Here is a 24,271-nt window from a genome sequence, read left to right on the forward strand (position 1 = left end):
CTACTGGTTCTCCAGAACTGGTCAGAACCTGCTGAAATCCACCTCTGTCTCTGATGCCCCTTTTACCCCAATGCCTTCAACAGGCCCAGCCCCTGTTTCCTCCTGCTTCAGAGGGAGGGGCTCTGAATCATGGGCTTTGTAGGATGGGGGGAGCTGAGGATTACTGACCATGCAAGTGGGGGGCAGAGGCCCAGGGCTGCAGGACAGACTACCTGGGGTCTTCCACCGTCCACACCTACTGGCCAAAAGGGGTCCCTTCCACCTTCCTCTGACCCAGACCTCATCTGTAGATTGTGGGGTGGGGGGGGTGAAATCCACCCAGCAGGAGCAAATCCACCGGTGGAAAGAGAGAAATCAGGATCTGGTTAACACCTTTTCCGACTCACAAGTTTGATTCAAGGCCTTAATGAGCTGCAGCTTACTCATTTGCTCATTCGCATCTGGGTTAAACTCCCAAAACTTCTGCCTCTGAATCAAACCTACGAGTCAGAAAAGGAGCTAACAGGAGCCTTCTAATTTTGGGCTACCAAGGATTAATGGGACACTCTTCCTCTTACTCTGTGTGGAAGACAGAGACATTCTTGGAACAGAGAAGATAGATTAATAGTGATCGCCATAGCCTTAGGCTCTTATACCACTTCATGGTACTGAACAGCCCTCTCCAAGCAGTTTACAGAGTCAACATATTTGCCCACAGCAATCTGCGTCCTCATTTTACCCACTCTGGAAAGGTAGAAGGCTGAGTCAACCTTGAGCCACTCAGGATCGAACTCCAGACTGTGGGCAGAGTTGCCCTGCAATGCTGCATTCTAACCTATGTGCTCCCAGTGGGGCAGAAGGAACTTCGGAGATCTTCTAGTCCAACCCCTGGCTCAGGCATGAGACCGTGGACCATTCTGGATAAAAGACTGCCCAGACTTTTCTTTAAATTCTTCTTTTTCAAAGAGAAGAGAAGGGAGGGAGGAGCAGGAGAGGGACTCTCATTTTAAAGTCTGAGGTTCCTCCGTGAGTGGAAACGTTGTGGTCTTCCAGGAAAGAGGCACCTGGCACAGGAAGGGAGCTGGCTGAGCTGGGGCTGCCAACTAGATGCCAAGGGGCTCCTTCATCCTCAGCACATAACAGCCTGCTTTTTTTGGAGGGTGGGGGGAAATGCTGTAGAGCAGGGGTCTCCAACCTTGGTCCCTTTAAGATTTGTGGACTTCAACTCCCAGAGTCCCTCAGCCAGCAAAGCTGGCTGAGGAACTCTGGGAGTTGAAGTCCACAAGTCTTAAAGGGACCTGTCGTGTCCCACTCCTCCGATGACGGCCAGGTCGGGGAAGTCCGTATCAAGCGTGCCTCTGCAGCTCTGCCAAAGTCAGAGTCCTCAGGGCAGGCAGGAATCCAAGGTGTGACTTCAGCAATCCAGATTAGACTTTGCCTGACTCAGAGAATGCCAGAAAGCAGATCCCTTATATAGGCCATGGGGTGTGGCTCCATGACTCAGCACTTATCCAGGCCTGCCCCTCCCTTCCTTTTGCTGACGTCGCCTCTCCATCCTCCGGAAGCGTGGATCTATCCATTGCATCGTTTCGTCTCCAGCTGTTGGTAATCTCAGCTCGTGGCTGGCTTCAGGCGCACATGCTATCGGAGGGAGGTTTATTTGTTCGGTTTGTCCGGGCATGGTGCCAGGGCTGGGGGCTGGAGGCATGCCAGGACATTCTTCAGCACTATCAGCCTCTGGCAGGAGATAAGAGGGGCCCGGCTGCAGCAGGGGGAGCGGGCGAGACACAACAGGACCAAGGTTGAAGACCCCTGCTGTAGAATAAGAAAAGGATAGGTGGGGCAGTGAGTTGTCTTGTCCAGACCATACCAGCAATCATGACCACACTGTGAGTCCTCTTATTTCACATTATTTGCTTATCCTAATTGTAAGAGGAGGAGGAGGAGGAGGAGGAGGACGGCAACTGTGGAGCCCTTGGTGCCCTCTGACCTTGGTGGTTTCCCTGCAAATGTTTCATGACCCAACTAGGGAATATCATCAATCCTAGAAGGGAGAGGGGTTTGTGAAGAGGAAGAGGAAGGAGAAGAAGCTGCACTCACCTCACTGTGGCAAACAAGGAAACCTGGACCTTTGGTGAACAGCAAGTGGCCCCTTTAGCCAAGCAGCTTCTGGCCCTCATGATAAAGTGGACACCTGGAAGCTCCCCAGCTGGCACAGTCTCCCAGCTCCATTGCCTAATTCCTTTGCTCACCTGCTGTCTTGCCTGAGGACCGATGGGACGTGAGCTCAACTCCCTCCCTGCACTTTGCAGCCAGCCAAAGACACACACACACACCCTGCTCACATCACCCGCGGGACCTTTTCACCAGTCAGCAAACACCAGAAGTGACAGTTCAAATGTTTTCCCTGCTCATCGGGCAGCCGGTGCAACCCGTGGAGCGTGTCGGAGGAGGTGGTGCAAGGGAAGGTGGCTGCAGGTAGGCCAGGCTGTGCAAAGGGGGGAGGGCGGGGGCCGGAACATCAGGTTCTGCTGGAGCAGAGGCTGGCTTTGGGGCAAGGGACGGGTTCAAGGAACGGCCCCCTCTTGACCAACCAGGGTGACTCAACCCAGGAAGGTCAAATTCAGGGAAACCAAACAAGGGCCTTTTAGCCAAAAAAAAACCACAAAACAACCCACCCAGAGGCCGTTCAGGAAGGTCAGAGCAGCCCCAGGTTCCTGCATTGAAGGAATAGAGTTAGCCCTCTCTTGGGGGAGATTCTGCTGAAGCCAGAGGCCCAAATGGTTTGGTATGTTGGATCATAGGACGCGTATCCCAATCTGTGGCACAGAAGCTGGATGAATTTCCAAGCCGTGGCAGATGGTTTGGGGGTCCCCAGTTCCTTGCTGGGATGGAGAATCCTTGCTGAGTCCTTGAGATCAATCAGAATAGAGCTGGAAGGGTCCTTGGAGGTCTTCTAGTCCAACCCCCTGCTCAAGCAGGAGACCTTATACCATTTCAGACAAATGGCTGTCCAATCTTAAAAACCTCCAGTGATGGAGCACCTGCAATTTCTTTTTTTTTTCTTTTAATACCAAACATTCCATCATAATGAACGATGGAATGTTTTGTATTAAAAGAGCACCCACAATTTCTGAAGGCAAGCCGTTTTACTGGTTAATTGGTCTCCCTGTTAGATGCAGCCACACCAACCAGCAAGAGCTGCGTAGAGCATTGGGAAGAGTTAATTTCCTGTGGGTGCGTTTGTCTGAATTGGCGGCTCTTGCTTGGCCCCAACCGTTGGAAGTGAATGATTGAAGTACCACTGTGGTGCTTGTGGTAGTGGTCTTCAGGTAGTGGGAGACCACTCAGAACACAACTTTCATGTGGGGATGGGGGTGGCAAACTGATTAGGCAGGCAGGTGTTGGGTATCCTAAGGGCTGGACGGATGCAACCCCCGGCCCAAGGAAGAAATCCTTATACCACCTGGATAAATGGTTGGATCCAATGGAGAGTCCAGCTTAATTCCTGAGGTGACATTGACCCAATTCACTGCATGAGGGATCAGGGACCTATGAGAGACGTCCTGTGAGGCCCCGAGAACCAAGAATGACACCAGGATTTACCTGAAAGTAGCTTCCTTGTTCTGCACCTACAGACAGAATCTTGCCAGACTGAAGCAACTATTTGCATAACTGCAGATACATTCTGGGAATCACTGATGTAACCCTCGTCCTGCAAACCAAACTTTCCAAGCTCCGCTGCCTCTTTGCCCTCTGGGGAATCCCGACCACGTTCCACCCTAATCCAGTGACTCAGACCTAAAGCTGTTTTGGGAGGGGCGAAGGAGGGGCGTCTCCACAAAGAAGCCAGTTTTATCCTGGTCTTGTATAATGCGAGAGTTGGGCAGTCCCAGGAATATCTGGCTTTGAGTAGCGGCGGTGAGGTCATCTCACAGGAAAGTGGGGCTATGCTACCTTCAACGCACCTTTCCCACCTGGGATCTGGAAGGCCGTGCAGTCTATGAGAAAAGGGGAGTGAAGAGGAGGGTGAAATAAATGAACCAATAACTCTGGAAAGGGTGCAGAGAAGAGCAACAAGAATGATCAGGGGGCTGGAGGCTAAAACGTAGAAAGAAAAGTTGCAGAAATCAAGTCTATCTAGTTTGATGAAAAGAAGGACGAGGGGTGACGCAACAATCTTCCAATATTTGAGGGGCTGCCACAAGGAAAAGGAGGTCAACTTATTCCCCAAAGCACCTGAGGGCTGGACAAGAAGTAACAGGTGGAAGTTTATCAAGGAAAGATCCTAGAACTAAGGAGAAACTTCCTGACAGAACAATTAACCAGTGGAACAACTTGCCTCCAGAAGTTGTGGGTGTTGTTGTCTAATTCTGGAGCAGTGAAACCTACAACACAAACCCCAAAGTCCATACCAGTCGATGGTCACCCCCGGGGACGGCTTGTACTTTGCTTGCTTGGGCTTCAAGTGATGTTCATGTTGCACACATTTTTGTCTCATGGGGCTGTGCCTGGTTGCTGCAGGTTCCCCATACCTGACAGCCAAGACCAAGTCTACGGCCACTCCTGGTTCTGCATGTGACACAAAACTGGTTTCCCCTGGCAGGTCTTGCACCAGGTTGAAGCAATTCGCCCTCTGGGAAGGAGACCGGAAGCAGATGCCCCTGAGGGTCTCTGCCAGGACACCTGAACGCAGGACAAGAAGCTATGGATGGAAACTATGAAGGAGAAAAAATACTTGCTGTGTTAAGTTTCAAGGGTGCTGTCCAACTGTGCAGGGGAGGGGTTGCCTCTTCCTCTGCATCCAGTTCTTGTAATCTTGGGAACAGGGTTTGTTGGGTCAGGCTGGAGCCTTGGGTGATAAACGTGGGGCTAGAATTACCTCGTCCGCCTGTGAAATGTGTATTTGTGTTTATTTACACGAAGGGATATAAAGTGTAAATGGGACACTTTGGATTGGGGTCCCTCAGGTCAGAGAGGCTGAAGAGGTTCTGGAACAGGGGTGGGCAACTGGGCCCCCTCTCAACCTGTGGACTTCAACTCCCAGAATTCCTGAGCTGGGCTGGCTGGGGAATTCTGGGATTTAAAGCTGCCGAAGTTGGACACCCCTGCCTTAAAACATCTAGTCTGCACGAGCCAAGAGTATGGCTGGGCTCAGGAATTCTGGGAATTGAAGTCCACAGGTTGTAAAGGGGCCACGGTTGCCTGCCTCTGTTCTGGAGTCTTTAGGGACTCGTAGCAGAAGGTATCAAAGCGTCAGTCACAGAATAATAGGGTTGGAAGCAACCTTAGAGGTCTTCTAATCCAACCCCCCCATATATACCAGGGAATAACAGAATGAATATAAATAATGGGCTACCAATATATGTCAGAGGCTTGATTGAGGCCAAGGAGGAGAAGATACAGAAGAATTGACTCCTCGTGGAGAAATCAGGTGGTGACGTCAGAGGTTCCAGGACGCTGCCCAGTCTTGACCAGTAATGGTTTCTTGGCTGTAAGTGAAGAGAGAGCCAGGCACAGCAGGAAGGAAAAGGAGAAGGGTTGTGGGCACCAGAGCTGAGGCCAATGTCCTGGCCTTTTTCTCAGTGTCCATGTGCAAACATCTTCAGACTTTAGCTGAGGTGATCAAGCATGGCTGGCAGGGGAATTCTGGGAGTTGAAGTCCAGAGGACTTAAAGTGGCCGAGGATGGACACTCCTGGTTTATGAAGACTCAGCCACACTCCCCCCCCCTCCTGCCTCCCCCACACCCAGAGTCCGAGCTATCCCATCCCGTTTTGATGGGATGCACAGAGGGGAGCGGAGACGCATCATAAACACAAACCACCTGGAAGGAGTTTCCCAAAATGCCTTTAATGATAGAAAAGGGCAAAGCAGAAGCCGCTGCCTTCCCTGCTCACTCCCAGGCTGCAAGGGGGAGGAGGGGGCCCTAATCCCCGGAAAGAGATTTTGCAGCCATCTACCCACCAAGACTGGTGCAATAAGGCAACAGTGGAATGCCACAAATGAGGGTTTACCAGCAGCTGGTCTCCCCACCACCCCCACCTGAAGCAGGACCAGGCCTGGCAGGGTCACCCTGGAGGCCTGGAAGGGCAGCCTGTGGCATCGTAAGAAATGAGCCGAATTACAGCTGCTGGGAGGGGGGGTTTGTATGGGGGCTGAGACCGAGAGGGGGTCTCTTTGGTGGGAGGGGAGAGAGAAAAGGCATCGCCTGGGAGAGCCCTTCCTGAGGTGGGGAGGGGTTTCGTTTCCCCCTTTCTCTTCTCTTTAGTTACAGCTCCCCAAATTCAGGGCAGAGATGGAGCAGATCAAAGCCCAGCCCCGAAGACGAAGATGGACAGATGAGACACCAAGCAATTTTTTTAAAAAAAGAGAGAGAGAATGAAAAACACAGGAGCCAAAAGACAGGAGAGGAAACAGCTATGTTGATCTCCCACCCACCCCTGTCTGGTCTGGTCAGGAAACCTGCCTTTTCACATGCAATGAAGCCTTTTCAAGTATCCCAATGCTGCCAGCCCTCCTTAGGCCAAGTTTTCTCCCTGCAACCATCTTCCGGAAGGCCCTTTTGCCAAGAGGCCTTCGCTCTGCCCTGTTCCTTCAGGTAGCCGAGGGAAGGTGTGTCATCCCTGACCAAAAAGGCCCAGAGACACAGGACCAAACCACCCTCTGGCATACAGGTGGCCCTCGGTTTATGATCCAGAAGCTGTGTTGCTAAGGGAGACGTTGGTTAAATGCATTTTCCCCCATTTTACGACCTTTCTTGCCACAAGTGTTAAGTGAATCACTGCAATTGATAAGTTAGTAAGTTAAGTGAATCTGGCGTTCCCACTGATCTTGCTGGTCAGAAGCTTGCTTGACCCCAGACACTGCAACCGTCGTAAGTACGAGTCAGTGGCCAAATGACTGAATTTTGATCACAGGACCACAGGGATATTGCAATGGGCAATCTCTGAAGGCAGCTCTGAAGGCACACAAAATTCGGGGGAGGAGGGGGGGCTTCACTAGAGCAGTGGTCACCAATTGGTGGTCCGGGAGAAAATTTTGGTGGTCCACAGAATTTTTTTTTTATAATATCACTGTTTATCAGCTATTCAAGACAGTCCTTTCCTATTATTTACACATTTTAGTTTTATCTTACTCTATTTTTGTTTATCTACCGTTCCTATTTATTTTATTTTATTTTTGTTTGAATTTATACCTCGCTCTTCTCCGAAGACTCAGGGCGGCTTACACTATGTCAAGCAATAGTCTCATCCTATTTGTATATTTATATACAAAGTCAACTTATTGCCCCCCGCAACAATCTGAGTCCTCATTTTATCTGCCTTATAAAGGATGGAAGGCTGAGTCAACCTTGCGCCTGGTGGGACTCGAGCCTGCAGTAATTTTAATTGCAGGCAGCTGTGTGTTAATAACAGGCTGCATTAGCCTGGTGAGCCACTTCCCAGCCCACTATTTTCTAATCATTCATACCATTTGCTCCAGACCTTATAATATTCTGTGTCTTCTTTCTCTTTAATTTCTTTTGTAAGTTTGTCTATCTCTGCACATTCTAATATTTTTTTAATTACTTCTTCCTCTGTTGGTGGGTTTTCATTCTTCCAATTTTGGGCGTAGGCTATACGTGCTACTCTTAATATATGGAGTATTAAATATTGTGTATCATTTGTATAATTTTCTGTTGGAATCCCTAATAAAAATTGTTCTGGCTCTCCCTTTATTGGTTCCTGTATTATTTCCTGTAACCACTTTTTAATTTTGGCCCAGAATTGTTTTGCCCCTGGGCAGGTCCACTAGAGACGATAGCATGTTCCGTAATTGCTCTTACATTTCCAACACTTTGGTGAATTATTGGGGAACACCTTTGATATTCTGGCTGGTGGGAGATGCCATCTATGGAACATTTTCATCTGGTTTTCGTTGTATGCTGTCGATATTGTCAATTTCATGTTTGTTCTCCACATCTTTTCCCACTTCTGTAATTCTATTGTATGGTTAAAGTTTCTTGCCCATTTAATCGTGGTATCTTTCACTATTTCCTCTTCTATTTTATACTGTAACAAGAAGTTGTATGTTTTACTAATTAATTTTTGGTCCTTCTCATATATTAAAAATTATTTGCATTTTTTATATTGCACTAAATATTATTTATCTTCTTTAAAAAATTCATATTAGTGGTCCACGGGATTTAAAATTATGAATTTAGTGGTCCCTGAGGTTCAAAAGGTTGGTGACCCCTGCACTAGAGGGATGACCAGCAGGAAAAAGAGGTCCTATTCCCGCCATGTAAGGCTTTGGCCAGGCCCCATTCGGAATACGGTGTCCAGATCTGGAGACCTCGCTTATAAAAAAAGGCAATTGATAAGGCTGAGCGAGTCCAGAGACGGGCCACAAAAACTGTCCAAGGTCTGAGGACAAAACCTATCAGGAGGGATTGGAGGAACTGGATATGCACAGCCTGGAGGGCAGAAGGGAAAGCGGAGGGGAGTGAGAGCTTTAAATATAATAAGGGGTGTGAATTTTACCCCAGAGAGCTTTTGCTTGGAGGCGAGTACCAGGCTGTCCGTGTTCTTGATTTTTGCTGAATATTGAAAATACGAGTGAAGGTGGATATGCCTGTCCCAGGATAATGTTGCAGGATCCAGTATGAGTCAGTCCCCAAGACCAAGGATCTAAAACATGTGAAGAACGGTTGGAGGATCTGGGTTTGGCTAATATAGAGAAAAGAAGGTCTGGGGGGACATGGTAGCAGTGTTCCAGTTTGAGGGGCTGCCCCAAAGACAAGGGGCTCAAGCTATTCTCCAAAGCATCAGAAGGAAGGAGGAGAGACAATGGATGGAAACTCATCAAGGAGAGAAGCAACCTGGAACTAAGGAGGAATTCCCTGCCAAGGAGAGCAATTAACCAGTGGAACAACTTGCCACCAGAAGTTGTGGATGCTCCATCACTGGAGATCTTCAAAAAGAGTTTGGATCCAGCCTTTTGTCTGGAATGGCAGAGGGTGGACTAAAAAACCTCCAGAGTCTCTTCCAGCTCTATTCTTCTCCGGATTGCAAGGAGACAGAAAAGTTTCCCCAAAATGAGGTTCTGGGAGAAGAGGGGGAGGGGCTCGAGGTCTAAGGCCAGAGCCCAGACTGCCAGGATGGCCAAAATACAGCTTTGGATCAGGGTTTACTGGCCAAAAGGGGCTGGGTTGAAACACTGGCATGCTACCAAAACGAGAAAAAATCATTTTAGGGGCTTGGTCCTGCTCCAGACGGAAACCAAAGGTGGCTGGAGGGCAGCTTGCAGGGAGGCAGAAACCCAGGCAAAGGGCATTTCCTCACTGAGGACTAGCAGCTTATGCTCCAAGCATTCCCCGCTTGCACCAGAGGAGAGCAAAATCACTTGCTTGCCCAGATCTTAATCCTCCTTTCTCTGTATCTGGCAGGACCCCAGGATTTGGGAAAGTAAGGCCAGCCCCCTCTTCCCCGGCCCAGAAGTGGGAAGGGATGGGCCACACTCATAAAGTGAGAGGGAGGCAAGAAAGGGGATTTTTCAGCCAAGTCAAAAACATTTTCCCTCAGTCTAGAGCTGTTTTTTTTCAAATTTGTCAACTTTAAGATTGGTTGACTTCAATTCCCAGGAACTGAATCAAAACCCAGGAATTCTGGGAATCGGAAGTCCACCCATCTTAAAGTTGCAAGTTCCTCGGACAGGACAGAGCACTTCTTCATTGCTTGACCAGAGACAAAGACAGAGAAACAATCAGGATTAAAAATGAGCCGTTAGAAAAATACACTGTCCAATTTTTACCAACACCCCCCCCAAAAAAAAACACTATTGTGTAAAAAAAAGGGGGAGGAAATTCAGAGCTTGCAAAGGGCAAATGGACAGAAGGAAGCGGGTTCCCACAACCAGCCAGGCAAGTCAGCACTCAAGCACTTGGGGGAGGGTCTTTGTGATCCCCTGCTAAGGAGGTCAGGATCACCCCCAGCATTCTCCCTCCCCCAGAAGCTGGAATGAGGCACCTCCGGCCCTCTTGAAGGTAAGAAAAGATTGGACGTTCAGTTGTCTGGGGTGGTATAAGGCAGGGGGTTGGCTAGAAGATCTCCAAGGTCCCTTCCAGCCTTAAGATTCTATGATATTCTCCTCTTTCAGATGATACCAATAATTAAGAAAGATAAGAATCTTGAGGAATGGCAGAAGGGAATTAACAAATTTATATGGGAAGGTAAAAAAGCTAGGGTTAAAATGAAAATAATTCAAGATTCTCGGGAAAGGGGAGGTTTAAAAATGCCTAATTTTAAATTATATTATGAAGCAGCTGTTCTCTCTGCAATAAGTGACTGGTTTAATTTAACAGAGGACAGAATTTTGAATATAGAAGGTTATGATTTGCTATATGGATGGCATGCATATTTAATTTATGACAAAAAAGTGGATAAGGCTTTTAAAAATCATGTGCTAAGAAATGCCCTTCATGTGTTTGGAAAAATACTCTTATAAACTAAATTATAAGGTTCCTATATGGGCAAGTCCTAGACATACAGTAGAAAATATAAACATAGAACAGAATCAGGAAATGATTACATATAAAGATCTTTTGTATACTGAAAGAGGTAATTTGCAGTTAAAATCTCTGCAGGTATTAAGAGAGGAAGGAAAATTATACTTGGTTTCAATATGAGCAATTACGTGCTAGATGGAAGGGAGATCAGAAAATTGGTATAGAGCAGAACGAAGGAAATTTGGTAAAGCAAATTAGAAATCAGTCTCAGGAGCATATAAAGAGATTGTATAATGTGTTACTTGAAATAGATTCTGAAAGGGACTTGGTAAAGGACTGTATGATAAAGTGGGCACAAAATTTTCAGGAGCCAGTATTATTGGAAACGTGGGAAAAATTTTGAGTTAGAAATGTTAAATTCACGCAGGCACAGAATCTGAGGGAAAACTTTTATAAAATGTTTTATAGATGGCATCTAGATCCTAAAAAATTATCGTGTATGTATCCAGAAATGCAAGCAAAATGTTGGAGATGTAATTGTGATGACGCTACATATTTTCACATTTGGTGGACTTGTAAGGACATAAAGGCCTTTTGGATAAAAATTTGGTGGATTTTACAAAATGTTCTGAAAAGAAGATAAAGTTCCTGCCGCAATTTTTCTTGTTGGGAATTATTACGGATTGTACAGTAATTGAGACTAAATTGATTTTAAATCTAATAACTGCAGCAAGATTACTAATAGGACAATATTGGAAGAAAAAGAAGTACCAACAATAGAAGAATGGATATTGAAAGTTGCCAATTTGGCTGAGATGGCGAAGATATCAGCCTTTTGAAAGACAATACGCAAGAAAGATACTTAAAGGAATGGAAAAATGGATTGACTATATTCAACGTAGATATCAGACTAAGAGTTATCAGACTGTTTTGAATGATTATGATGTATTATTTTGATTGCTTTTGGGGAAGTTAGGAATTGATGATTGTAGGGTATAATTAAGTTGGGACGAAAATTTTTAGCATATGTTTGTTTTATTTTTAACTATACCTTGTGCTCGTTCTGGGAAGTCGGGGGAGGGGTTGCGAAGGAGGGGAGGAGGGGGGAAAGGGGAAAAATTTTGTAAAACTTTTTGAATAAAAAAAAAAAAAAAAGATTCTATGATATTCATTCTCTCTCTCACACACACATGCGCGTACACACACACACACACCCCTGCCCTTGGGCACAAAGGGAAAGAGGTGAGCATCTCCCCAAAGCTCAGTTCACCCTGATATCAATTCAGAGGCCATTTGAAGGCTGGGAAAGCTGCCCAAAGGCCTGCCAGCTCCTCCCCCCTCCGATCCCCCAAGGCTTCCCCACTGCCTTCCAGCTGGCCCTTGCCTGCTGCGGAAGGAGCCTGGGGAGTTGCCAGGGCAATAGCCCTGGGCTTAGGGCCACCGACTCTGGGTTGCCAAAGGCACTCAGTCACCAAAGGGGAGCCAAAGAAAGGAAGACGACTGGCTCGCTGCTGCCATCCAAGGATCCCCAGGGGTTTTGCAGCTGGAACTGACGGAAGCCAGTCCTCCGTTGCCACGGGGCAGACCTGGGCTGGCCTCCTTTCAGCTCGTCCTGCAGCCGAAGAAAGTGAACTGGAACACAGTCAGAGAGAAGGGCATCTCTGCCTGGCACTCCCAGCCGATGCCTCCTGGGCATCATCACCCTGCTGGGCCTCGGTGCCCAGACGCCAAGCAAAGCTGCACCCTGAGCCATTTGTCCGCAGCACTTGAGCGGGGGGTTGGCCTCCAAGGCCCCTTTCAACTCTGCTACTCCATTGAGTGGGGCATTCAGCCCTCCCTGAGATCTCCACACCTAGACAGTTCTGATTCGCCAGGGGCCGGGCTCTTCCGGCAAGGCAGGCGGGATTCCACCCCCCGGGTGCAGACAGCTGGGGGCTGCCACATGACCCTCTTGACCAGACCCAGCACCAGGGATACCGGCCCGCCCGAGAGGAGTGGACTGCTCACATCAGCCGGCAGCATCGCCTCTTCTGGGCCGGCCTCTCTTCAGCCGGAGCAGTCAACTTGAGGAGGGGAGGGTCTCCGCTGGCTGCTGTAAAGTACACGGCGTTGGGCTCTGCCTGGGGGGGCGGAGGGGCCTGGCCGGTGCTGGGCGGGAGCTCTTCTGTGTGGGGCCGCTGCAGTTTGGCCGCTGCCCGCTGGCGCTTGAGGTCCGCTAAGGTGTGGTGGGCCTTCTCCTTGCTGAGGCCGGATGCCGGGTCCTCCTGGGCAGCCAGCTGGTAGGAAGAGGCGCGGTCCGGCCGCTTGGGGTAGAAGGGGTGAGGGGGGGCCGTGCCGTTGCGCTCCTCTGGCCCTCCTGCTTCCACTTCGGGGTCCTGCCGGGATGCAGAGAGGAAAGCTGAATGCCATAAACACACAATCCTGTGCTGACTGCAGGCATTGAAGAAGGCCAGCCTCTGAGGCTGGGGGTCAGCCCCCCCTGTAGAAAGTGGGAACAGGTTGCAGGCTCAGCTTAGGAGGAAAAGGAGAGGCGGGCATAGAGGCTGGGGCCAGACACGAAGGGAGCCCCCTCTGCTCTGCCATCGCTTCCCCACCAGAAAAGTGTCAAGTTTCCGTGTTTTGTGGAAGGTGAGCATCTTTTGCACTGAGGGCCAGAAATTCCAGGGAAGGGCCTTTGCAGGGCCAGGGGGGAATCCGGAGAGGACGTGGTGGGATTTCAAGCCAATGGAAACTACAGGTAGTCCTGGACTTACAACAGTTCATTTAGTGACCATCCAAGGTTGCAACGGCGCTGAAAAAGAGACTTGGACCGTTTTTCACACCCACAACCCTTGTCGCAACGTCTCCGGGGTCACGTGATCAAACTTCAGAGGCTTGGCAACTGTGATGCACTTATGACGGTCACAGCGTCCCAGGGTCACACGATCCCCTTTTGCGACCTTCTGACGAGCCGAGGCAAGGGGGAAGCAAGATTCACTTAACAACCGTGGCAAGAAAGGTCACAAAATGGCTCAAAGTCCACTTCACAAATGCTTCACTTAGCAGTGTGAACTCTGGGCTGAATTGTGGTCGTAACTCAAGGACTACGTTGATGGGTCAGTCAAGACCCCGGGAGGGAGATGCTGGCCAGAAGCCCTCGCCTGAAATGCCCCCGTCTGAATCGGGGGGAGGGGGGGGAGAAAAGGAGGGAGGGGGAGGGGAGGGGAGCAGGGAAGGGCTGGGTCTTGGGGCAGCTGCCCTCTCCCCTCCGTCTCGGACTCCCACCTGGACTCGCAGCTGCCCGTCGGCCTGTCCGTCCTCGTCCTCCAGCTCTCCGTCGCTCTGCCGCCGTTGCCACACAATGGCCTCCTTGGCATGCTCCTTCCGGTAGAGGTGGGTGCGCTGGGTCAGGCTGACCCGCCTCACTACTTTCCTGGTGGGGGGGGGGAATAGAACAAGGCTTAGTTGAGAGTCCCCCCCAGGGGCCTTGCTCCTCCCCAATCCTCTTCATCCTCCTCCTCCCTCTCTCCCCCCTTCTCGCACTGATGATGCTATCTAGTTTGGGTCATGAAACATCTGCAAGAAAACCACCCAGCTCAGAGAGCACCAGGGACCCCACAATCAGTCAGTCTTTCCTGCCTTCCTTCCTTCCTTCCTTCCTTCCTTCCTTCCTTCCTTCCTTCCTTCCTTCCTTCCTTCCTTCCTTCCTTCCTTCCCTCTGCAAACCCCACTGCCTGCCAGCCCTGATGATGCTACCTAGTTGGGTCATGAAACATCTGCAAGAAAACCACCCAGCTCAGAGAGCACCAGGGACCCCACAATCAGTCAGTCTTTCCTGCCTGCCTGCCTTCCTTCCTTCCTTCCTTCCTTCCTTCCTTCCTTCCTTCCTTCCTTCCCTCTGCAAATCCCACTGCCAGCCAGCCCTGATGATGCTACCTAGTTGGGTCATGAAACATCTGCAAGAAAACCACCCAGCTCAGAGAGCACCAGGGACCCCACAATCAGTCAGTCTTTCCTGCCTGCCTTCCTGCCTGCCTTCCTTCCTTCCTTCCTTCCTTCCTTCCTTCCTTCCTTCCTTCCTTCCTTCCTTCCTTCCTTCCTTCCCTCTGCAAACTCCACTGCCTGCCAGCCCTGATGATGCTACCTAGTTGGGTCATGAAACGTCTGCAAAAAAACCACCCAGCTCAGAGAGCACCAAGATCCCCAGTTGTTGTCATCTACTTCCTCTTCCTCCTCCTCCTCCTCCTCCTCTCCCTGCCCACTTGCTCTGGCCAAACCCAGTCTGCACCCCCGGAAACCGGCCCCTGGAGCCCACTGTTCTGACCTAGGTTTCCTGAGAAAGCATAAATCCCAATTTCAGTCCCCAAAAACCTCTTCTACTGAGATGTAATGATTCACAAGCAGTCTGTGAAGATTCTGACAAATGTCTGCTTTAGTTGACAGAGACGTTTTATCTCCCTTGAAACGCTGCCAGAGAACTAACTGCCAATTAGTCAAACGGACCAGAAGGAACTAATTGCTTCCTGCAAAGGCTCACGTCCGTTTGCTCCTCTTTTATGTTTTATGGGAGGGGCCAAACAACTCCAAGCCTTACTCCCGAGTTGGCTTTTCCTTAATTGTTCTTGCCTTCTGGCAGCTCTGCGCATGCGCACACTGGGAACAGGCTCACACTGTTCTTGTGCCTCGCTGATGTCAGGCTCCGGAGGCAGCACATAACTCCCAGATGGCCCTGGCTCCCTCTCTGCCTCCGACGCAGAGCGCTCATCTGAGCCTTCCCCAGACTCCAGGACTGGCCCACGTTCCTCCCCAACCTCCTCACTGTCCGATTCGGCTGCCAGCTCCGCAGGCTGCCCGCGGACCTCAACACCCACCCTCGGCTGCCGGCACTGGACGTCCGGCGCTGCAGCAGGGACTTCTGCTTGTCCTGGGATTTCGTGATGGCATCCTGCTTGTGCTTCAGCTCCAGAAGTTTGGCCCGCACGTCTTCATTCGCACAGACATCTGGCAGGGGGAGAGAGAAGCAGCCTCAGTCCCGCCCCAAAGCCTCTTCGCACCCGAAGGGCCCCTACACGAGAACAGCTCTCTCTGAACATTTCACCCGTTTTCTAGATTTCCACAAACTGCAAACTGCCCAAACCAGCTGGCTTCCCTCAATCCACGAAACCCAGGTCGACACAAATTAGGCTAAACACGTGTGAATGCAGTGAGTAATATTTATTTATTTATTTATTTATTAATCACATTTATATACCGCCCTATCTCCCAAGGGACTCAGGGCGGTTCACAGGCAAGTAAAAAGCACATATAAATACAGACTAAAATAACAATTAAAAAACTTATTCTACAAGGCCGAATTATTAAAAAACAATATAAATAATAAAACCCATTTAAAACCAATATAAATTTAAAATCTAATCCAGTCCTGCGCAGATGAATAAATGTGTTTTAAGTAATGTTAAAGGGCCTGGCTAGGGCAGATTGGGGGAACTCGGTCACCCTTTTCCCTTGTCTCCCCAACTGTAGAAAGATCTGGGGGGGAGGTGCATGTGTGTGTTAAAATCAGTGGTTCAATACAAGCAACCACAACAGGCAACAGAAAAAACTCAGTTCCAATCTTCCTCCTTTCTGTTCCCCAAAAGTTTTCTCCAGGACCTTCTTCTGAAGCAGGGGAGCAAATGGTGCTCATTGCAATGGGTTTTCCCTTTTGTGGGGTCCCTGGTGCTCTCTGAGCCTGGTTGTTTTCTTGAAGACGTTTCATGACCCAACTAGGTAACATCCTCAGTGTTACAAGGGAGTGGGATTGGCTCTCTGGTTATATAAAAGAGATTTTATATATATATATATATTTATTTATTTGTTATATAAAGAGATTTTATTTATATATATATATATATATATATATATATATATATATATATATATATATATATATATATATATATATATATAGGTCTTTGGTTGTTCGGGTTTTCTCCCGTGTAAAATTGGAAGTGTCTTGGCGACGTTTCGACGAAGTCTCATTCGTCATCTTCAGGCTTCAGCTTCGTGCTTCTGGGAGCAATGTCTGGTAGGCGGGAGGTGTCATCTCGTTTGTTCATGCTGTGTGGGCGTTTTTCTATCTCAATGGCTTCTCTGATTATTCTGTTGTTAAAGTGTTCAGTTTTGGCGATAGTTCTGGTCTTTTTAAAGTCAATATCGTGTCCTGTGACTTTAAAGTATATATATATTTGTTTTGTGAGGTTTTCGCGGGTGTTTGTATGTAAGTCTTTGGTTATTCAGGTTTTCTCCCGCGTAAAATTGGAAGTGTCTTGGCGACGTTTCGACGAAGTCTCATTCGTCATCTTCATGCTTCAGCTTCATGCTTCTGGGAGCAGTGTGTGATCGAAACGTCGCCAAGACACTCAACACGGAGAAAACCCGAATAACCAAAGACCTATATATATATATATATATATATATATATATATATATTTGTTTTCTGTGGTTTTCGCGGGTGTTTGTATGTAGGTCTTTGGTTATTCGGGTTTTCTCCCGCGTAAAATTGGAAGTGTCTTGGCACCAAGACACTTCCAACATCGCCAAGACACTTCTAATTTGATGCCAACGTCGCCAAGAAACTTCCAATTTGACGCGGGAGAAAACCCGAATAACCAAAGACCTATATATATATAGGTCTTCGTGCTCCCAGAAGCACGAAGCTGAAGCCTGAAGATGACGAATGAGACTTCGTCGAAACGTCGCCAAGACACTTCCAATTTTACGCGGGAGAGAATCCGAATAGCCAAGGACCTACATATATATATAAAGAGAGAGCAAGCCTTGCTCCCTCCCAGCACTGGTGATGTTCCCTAGATAGGTCAGGAAACGTCTGCAAGGAGACCACCAAGCCCAGAGACCACCCGGGGCTCCCCAGCTGGACCCTGAGCTACTAATACCTTCTTCTCTGGGTGTTTTCCCTTCTGCCCCACAGCTGCATTAGCCGAAGGAGGGTCCTCATTCTAGACGCGGGAGCCCTGCAGGGTTAACAGCCCAGGCCTGGCCTGCGCAGGGGGCACCTGAGGCCGTCCCCATCCTCCCCTGACCCTCCCTCCAGCTCCTCTTGCTCACCCAGCGGGCTCTCCTCCAACACCGACTTCCCGTTGAGATCTGCTCCGTGGGCCACCAGTAGCTCCACCAAGTGGACCTGTCAGCCACAGAAGAAGGGTTGAGGGGAGGGAGGCCCCAGGCCGGGCGTGAAGGGGAGAGCCAACCTCTGGGAATTCAGGGCCCGGGTTGGTTCCCCCTGACCCACCATTGCCTGGGTAAGAAAGAGGCCCCTCAGGTGGCTTGGTCCTGTGAGGGCACAGCTGGGAAGGCACCCCGCCTGAAGGGCCCCGTGGGGAGGTAGCGGCACTCACCTGGCCCCAGCAAGCGGCAGCATGAAGAGGCTGCCAGCCGTCCTCGTCCTTGGCGCTCAGGCTGGCCTGATGTTCTATCAAGAGCTCCGCAGCTTCCAAGTAGCCGTTGGCTGAAGCGATGTGCAGCTGTGGGGCAGGAAAAGGGGAGCCTGGTCCTTTGGGAAGAGTGGGACGTGCAGGGCAGGCAGGCAAGTGGCTGAGCCTCACCTGAGCCACACGGGGGGCCTCGTAAGGCTAAGCTGAGCCGGACCGAGTCCCACTGGCCTGGGCAAGGAAGAGCCACCAGCGCCCGGGCCAGCTTCTCTCCTGCTCCTGCGGCCATCTCAGAAGGAAGGAAAGCACAGGAGGGAGGAAAGAAAGGAGGAGGAGGGAGGGAGGAGAATGGGAGGAAGGAAAGAGGGATGGATGGAAGGAAGGAGGATTCAGGAGGACTTCTCCATCCCCCAAGTCACCCCAGGGTCCCAGATTCCCCTCACCAGGGTGGCCTTGTGGTCCAGAGGGGTGTCCAGATTGACTCCTTCCTTCACCAGCCGGTGGATGTCCTTCACCATGGTGCCCTCCAGGGCTGAGCGAGCCTCCTCAATGGTGGCCTGAGTGATCTCTGAGGAGGGGAAGAGCAGCTGAGGGTCAGGAAGGGGGGCAGCAGCCAAATAAGGTAGGAGGTTTTGATGCAGATCCGGTTCAGGCTCAGAAGAGGCGCCCTCCTCAGTTTAAGGCGCTTCTTCTTCCAATAAAGGAGAATATGGGTGGCTCAGGGTTGAAATGAGGGGGTCCTTGGTGCTCTCAAGGCTTGGTGGTTTTCTTGTAGACGTTGCATGACCCAGCTAGGTCGTATAATCAGTGCTGGAAGGGAGTGGGGTCTGAGGAGAGGAGGAGGAAGAAGAATAGGAGGAGGACTGTGAAGTCCTTGATGCTCTCTGAGCTTGGATGTCTCCTTGCAAATGTTGCATTACCCAACTAGGTAACATTATTAGTGCTAGGAGGAATGGGGAGGACAAGGGAGGAGGGAGGAGGAGGAGGACAGTGGGGTCCCAGGTGTTCTCTGAGCTTTGTGGTCTCCTTGCAGGCATTTCATTACCCAACTAGGTAACATCTTCAGTGCTTAAGGGAGTGAGGTTTGCGGAGAGGAGAACGACTGTGGGGTTTTTCGTGCTCTCTGAACTGAGCGGTTTTCTTTCAGATGTTTCGTTATCCAAATTAGGGAACATCATCAGTGCTGGGGGGGAGAGGGGTTTGCTCTTATTTGTATATACTAGTGAGTAGATAAACTAGTCAGTTTACATACAAAAAGTAAGAGAATCCTCACTCTCTACCAGCACTGATGATGTTACCTAATTGGGTCATGAAACGTCTGCCAGGAAACCACCAGCTCAGGGAGCACCAAGGATCCCTGGGTTTCTTCTTCATTTTTAGGGGTCTCTCCAGAGTCGGGGTGCTGCCAAAGGACCGCTGCTTCCACCCCTCCCTGTAGACTGCCCAGCCCTGGCATGGAAGGATGCCGTGCCCCACCCCAAAGCAAGCTGAGATGAGGGAAGGAAGAGAGGAAGCCACATGTCGGGCAAGCTAGAGCCTCCTCAGCCAGGAGCAGCTGTGCCAACAAGACGCCCGGTCAGAGAGCGGGACAGAGGGAGGCTCCAGGAGGCCCTGGCAGAGGCAAGGGAGGCCCCTCACCTCGGTCAGCCATGGCCGCTTCCAGGTAGTCCAGCGTGGGTTCATCCTCGCAGAGATCGTACGGCATGTTTCCATCCGAGTTGACGGCAAGCAGGTTGGCACCTCTGGAGGAAAAACGGGTGGAGAGAGAGAGGCGGTGGAGCTGGCAGCCAGCCGCTGGGGGGGGGGGACAGGGGGGCATCCGAGAGTATCAGATTCCCGGGAGCTATTTTGGTCTCTGGAGCTGGCAAAACTGGCTCAGCTGGATGGCTGGCAGGCAGGCGATTGGGTTTCCGCCTCCCTTCGCTCCCTCCCAGTCAAGGGGGCACCTCGTCTCTCCCTCTACGGGGACCCCAGGACGGTTGAGGAAGAGGGGCTGGGACGGCCCTGCCCTCTGCCGGCGGCTTTGCCAACGCACAGGAGACAGCAGGGGACAAGCGGAGAGGAAGGAGAGGCCTCGCCCTGCAGACCGACGGGATCATTTCTTTAAAAATCATTCCTTTTAAAGTGGTCCTAAAAATTGTACTAACTGTCTTTACTTTGGCTGTAACCCGCCCTGAGTCCTTTGGGAGAAGGGCGGTATAGAAATTGAAGCAATAAATAAATAAATAAATAAAAAAAGAAGCCCGTCGGGCACCGTCGCAGGCTTCTCACATCGCGACATAAAGACTGCAATGTAAAGACTGCAACAAAGATAACAAAACTGCATATTTCCAGTATTAAAATAATGCAGTACAAGTAGTCCTCGACTTACGATCACAATGGAGCCCAACATTTCTGTCACTAAGCGAGACAGCTTTTGAGTGAGTCTTGCCCCGTGTCACAACCTTTCCGGACACGGTTGCTAAGTGAATCGCTGCACATATTCAGTTAGTAACGCAGTCGTTAAGCGAAGCTGGCGTGCCCATTGATTTCGCTTAGCGGAAAGTCGCGCATATGGGGATCACGTGACACTGCGACCGTCATAAATATGAATCAGTTGACAAGCAGCAGGATTTTGATTACATGACCGTGGGGACGCCGCAATGGTCGTCAGAGCGAAAATCGGTCCCAAGTCACTTTTTGCAGTGCCGTCGTAAGTTTCAACGGTCACTAAATGAATTAGGATTACCTGTAATGCGCTAAGGTATAAGGCTGCCCCTTCCTTCCTCCAGGATCCCCCACCAGTGCCTGACGACCACCGGCCACCTCTTCCTCGTAGCCAATTAAGACAGGGCTCTCCAACCTTGGCAACTTTAAGCCTGGTGGACTTCAACTCCCAGAATTCCTCAGCCAGCAAATCAAAGCTGGCTGGGGAATTCTGGGAGTTGAAGTCCACCAGGCTTAAAGTTGCCAAGGTCGAAGACCCCTGAATTAGGAGCTCGCAGGAAAAGACACGGGAATTTCTGGGGGCTGCCCTTTTGGCCGTGGCCCAGTGGGAGAGTTCGCAGGGTGTCCCGCCACAAGCTTAGATTTGGGGACGAGATGTGACACCTGCGTCTACACTGGATTTATCTCCAATTTCTATATTAGACCACAATATTTGAGGAACCAAATGCCAAAACCTTCACATAAACATTGAATCATCTGGCCCTTCCTCCATCACTTGGGCCGTTGTCTACCTCTTTTGTCGTCGAGGATTCCTTTCAGCTGATTTCTGTCCCGTGTACTACACCATCTTTTTGAACAACTTGACCGACCAGGACTGCTTTTCCACCATTTCTCGTGATTTCTATGATATGACATATTTGTGGACGCAACCCTTTGGTTTACCAGATTATTGTTATGCGAACATTTACAGCGGCCGACCTTCTTGCCCTGCGAGATTCCCCTCTCTCGCGGGTTTGGCCCTCCACATTATCGAGGGCCCATCTTGAGGACGGGTTTTGGAACCCCGAGAGGTGGCATGCCAAAAATAGGAGACTCAGGGGATTTTTAATTAACTGTTTTAATCGGTTTTTTAAGGGGAGTTTTAATGGGAATTTTAAGGGGAGGGTGGGAACTGACGGGTTCGGGGTGGGAGGGGGGGGGGGGGAGGGATTTGACGGGTGGGGATGAGAACCCGTCGGGGAGGGATCCATGTCAGTTCGCGGCACTACTCCATCTGGTCTGAAGGCAGGGGGGGAGGGCTTGTTCCAGGACTAGAGGGTGGTTCGATCTGTACGGTAAGTGGGAGAGGCAGATATGGCGGGTGGGGGGCCGTATCGAGAGTTGGGAGCACGTGTTCGATGTCTTAAAGCGATCACGTGCTCCGGCCCCCCAGTCCCCCAGTCCCTACCCGTTCCTCGGGCGGCCATGATCCTCAGAGCTTGGATCTTCGGCTGATGTTATGTAATGCCCAGTCCGTGGCTAATAAGGCTCCCCTGATCTGCGATCTTATTCAGGGGGAGTCCGCGGACCTCATGGGCATTACGGAGACCTGGTTGGGCCCAGAGGGGGGGTTTCCCATTGTTGAGATGTGCCCTCCAGGTTTCCGAGCATTTCATCAGCCGAGGGCCCAAGGTAGGGGTGGGGGGGTGGGGGTTGTCATTAAGGAAGATCTAGAGCCGAGGGAGGCCACTGTTCCTCAGATTGCCGGCTGTGAATCCCTCTATGTGCGGTGGGGCCATAGGAATCAGTTGGGCTTGTTGATCGCGTACCTGGCTCCTTGCTGCGTGACCACAGCCCTGCCTGAGCTGTTGGAGGTACTTGCCGCTGTGGCAGTTGAGACCCCCAGACTTATAGTCATGGGGGATTTCAACCTGCCATCGGCTGGCTTGTTATCGACGGCAGCTCGGGAGTTCCAGGCTTCCATGATGGCCTTGGACCTGATTCGAATAAATGATGGCCCTACGCACATGGGGGGAGGCACGCTGGATCTGATTTATATCTCTGGACAGTGGTTAAATGATCTGGAATTAGATGATTTAGTAACAGAACCAATGTCATGGTCCGATCATTATCTCCTTCGCCTAGACTTCCGTACCGCCACTCACCATCGCAGGGAGACGGAACCTATACGTTGGTTCCGTCCCAGGCGCCTGATGGACCCCGAGAGGTTCCTGACGGAGCTTGGGCCATTCCCTGAGGATCTGGCCCACGGCACGACTGAGGAACTAGTCGTGGCCTGGGAACAGGCCGCGGCTGGGGCCTTGGACCGTGTCGCGCCTTTGCGGCCTCTGACCCGGCGCAGATCTCGTCCGGCCCCTTGGTTCTCCGAGGGGCTGAGGGAGATGAAACGCCGGAGAAGACGCCTAGAGAGCACCTGGAGGTCCAGTCGTTCCGAAGCTGATCGGACACTAGTTAGGTCCTATTCTAGGACCTACCTAGTGGCAATGAGGGAGGCGAGGCGCTCCTACGCCTCCACCCTCATTGCGTCGGCAGATAACCGCCCGGCCGCCCTGTTTCGGGTGACCCGCTCCCTCCTTCACCAGGAGGTGCGGGATGACCCTTTGCAGGGACGAGCCGAGGAGTTTAGTGGTTATCTATACGATAAAATCGCTCAGCTCCGGGATGGTCTGGACCGAAATTGGGATGATCCAAGCGAGGGAGAGGAGGCACGTCTTGTCGAGTCTGTTTGGGATGAGTTTGACCCTGTGGCTCCCGAGGACGTGGACAGGTTGTTGGGGAGGCTTCACGCCACGACATGTTTACTGGACCCGTGCCCTTCCTGGATGGTACTGGCCACTCAGGAGGTGACACGAGGCTGGCTCCAGAGGATTATCAACGCTTCTCTGTTGGAAGGGGTTTTCCCTGCCGCCTTGAAAGAGGCGGTGGTGAGACCCCTCCTCAAGAAGCCCTCCCTGGACCCAGCTATTTTGGGTAATTATCGTCCAGTCTCCAACCTTCGCTTTGTTGCGAAGGTTGTAGAGAGTGCTGTGGCGCGACAGCTACCCCAATACCTGGATGAAGATGTCTATCTAGACCCGTTCCAGTCCGGCTTCCGACCCGGATACAGCACGGAGACAGCTTTGGTCGCATTGGTGGATGATCTCTGGAGGGCCAGGGACAGGGGGTACTCCTCTGCCCTGGTCCTATTAGACCTCTCAGCGGCTTTTGATACCATCGACCATGGTATCTTGCTGCGCCGGTTGGGGGGATTGGGAGTGGGAGGCACCGTGTACCGGTGGTTCTCCTCCTATCTCTCCGACCGGTCGCAGACGGTGTTGACAGGGGGGCAGAGGTCGACCGCGAGGTGCCTCACTTGTGGGGTACCGCAGGGGTCGATTCTCTCGCCCCTGCTGTTCAACATCTACATGAAGCCGTTGGGTGAGATCATCAGTGGCTTCGGGGTGAGATACCAGCAGTACGCTGATGACACTCAGCTGTACTTTTCCACCCCGGGCCACCCCAATGAAGTTGTTGAAGTGCTGTCCCGGTGTTTGGAAGCCGTACGGGTCTGGATGGGGAGAAACAGGCTCAAGCTTAATCCCTCCAAGACGGAGTGGCTGTGGATGCCGGCATCCCGATTCAGTCAGCTGCAGCCGCGGCTGACTGTTGGAGGCGAGTTACTGGCCCCAAAGGATAGGGTGCGCAACTTAGGTGTCCTCCTGGATGATCGGCTGTCGTTTGAAGATCATTTGACGGCCGTCTCCAGGAGGGCCTTCCACCAGGTTCGCCTGGTTCGGCAGTTGCGCCCCTTTCTTGATCGGGATGCCTTGTGCACAGTCACTCATGCGCTCGTTACCTCTCGCTTGGATTATTGTAATGCTCTCTACATGGGGCTCCCCTTGAAGTGCACTCGGAGGCTTCAGCTAGTCCAGAATGCAGCTGCGCGGGTGATAGAGGGAGCTACGCGTAGCTCCCACGTAACACCGCTC

The 24,271-nt window shown here is 50.9% G+C and overlaps 1 protein-coding gene across 4 annotated transcripts in view; it reads right to left on the reverse strand.

Annotated features, from left to right (window-relative positions):
• Positions 1–11,596: 11,596 nt before the first annotated feature.
• PPP1R16A (protein phosphatase 1 regulatory subunit 16A) overlaps positions 11,597–24,271 on the reverse strand; it is a 40,534-nt gene continuing 27,859 nt past the window's right edge. For all 4 annotated transcript variants that reach the window (XM_058179096.1, XM_058179098.1, XM_058179097.1 and 1 more), the window contains 7 exons: positions 19,515–19,618; positions 18,320–18,444; positions 17,844–17,969; positions 17,554–17,629; positions 15,318–15,447; positions 13,732–13,879; positions 11,597–12,842 (listed from right to left, as the gene is read on the reverse strand). In XM_058179096.1, the coding sequence (XP_058035079.1) occupies positions 12,471–12,842; positions 13,732–13,879; positions 15,318–15,447; positions 17,554–17,629; positions 17,844–17,969; positions 18,320–18,444; positions 19,515–19,618 (1,081 nt within the window). In that variant the 3' untranslated portion in view covers positions 11,597–12,470. The remainder of the gene's footprint in view (positions 12,843–13,731; positions 13,880–15,317; positions 15,448–17,553; positions 17,630–17,843; positions 17,970–18,319; positions 18,445–19,514; positions 19,619–24,271) is intronic.

This window comes from Ahaetulla prasina, chromosome 3 (genome assembly GCF_028640845.1).
Source record: "Ahaetulla prasina isolate Xishuangbanna chromosome 3, ASM2864084v1, whole genome shotgun sequence".
Taxonomy (NCBI): domain Eukaryota; kingdom Metazoa; phylum Chordata; class Lepidosauria; order Squamata; family Colubridae; genus Ahaetulla; species Ahaetulla prasina.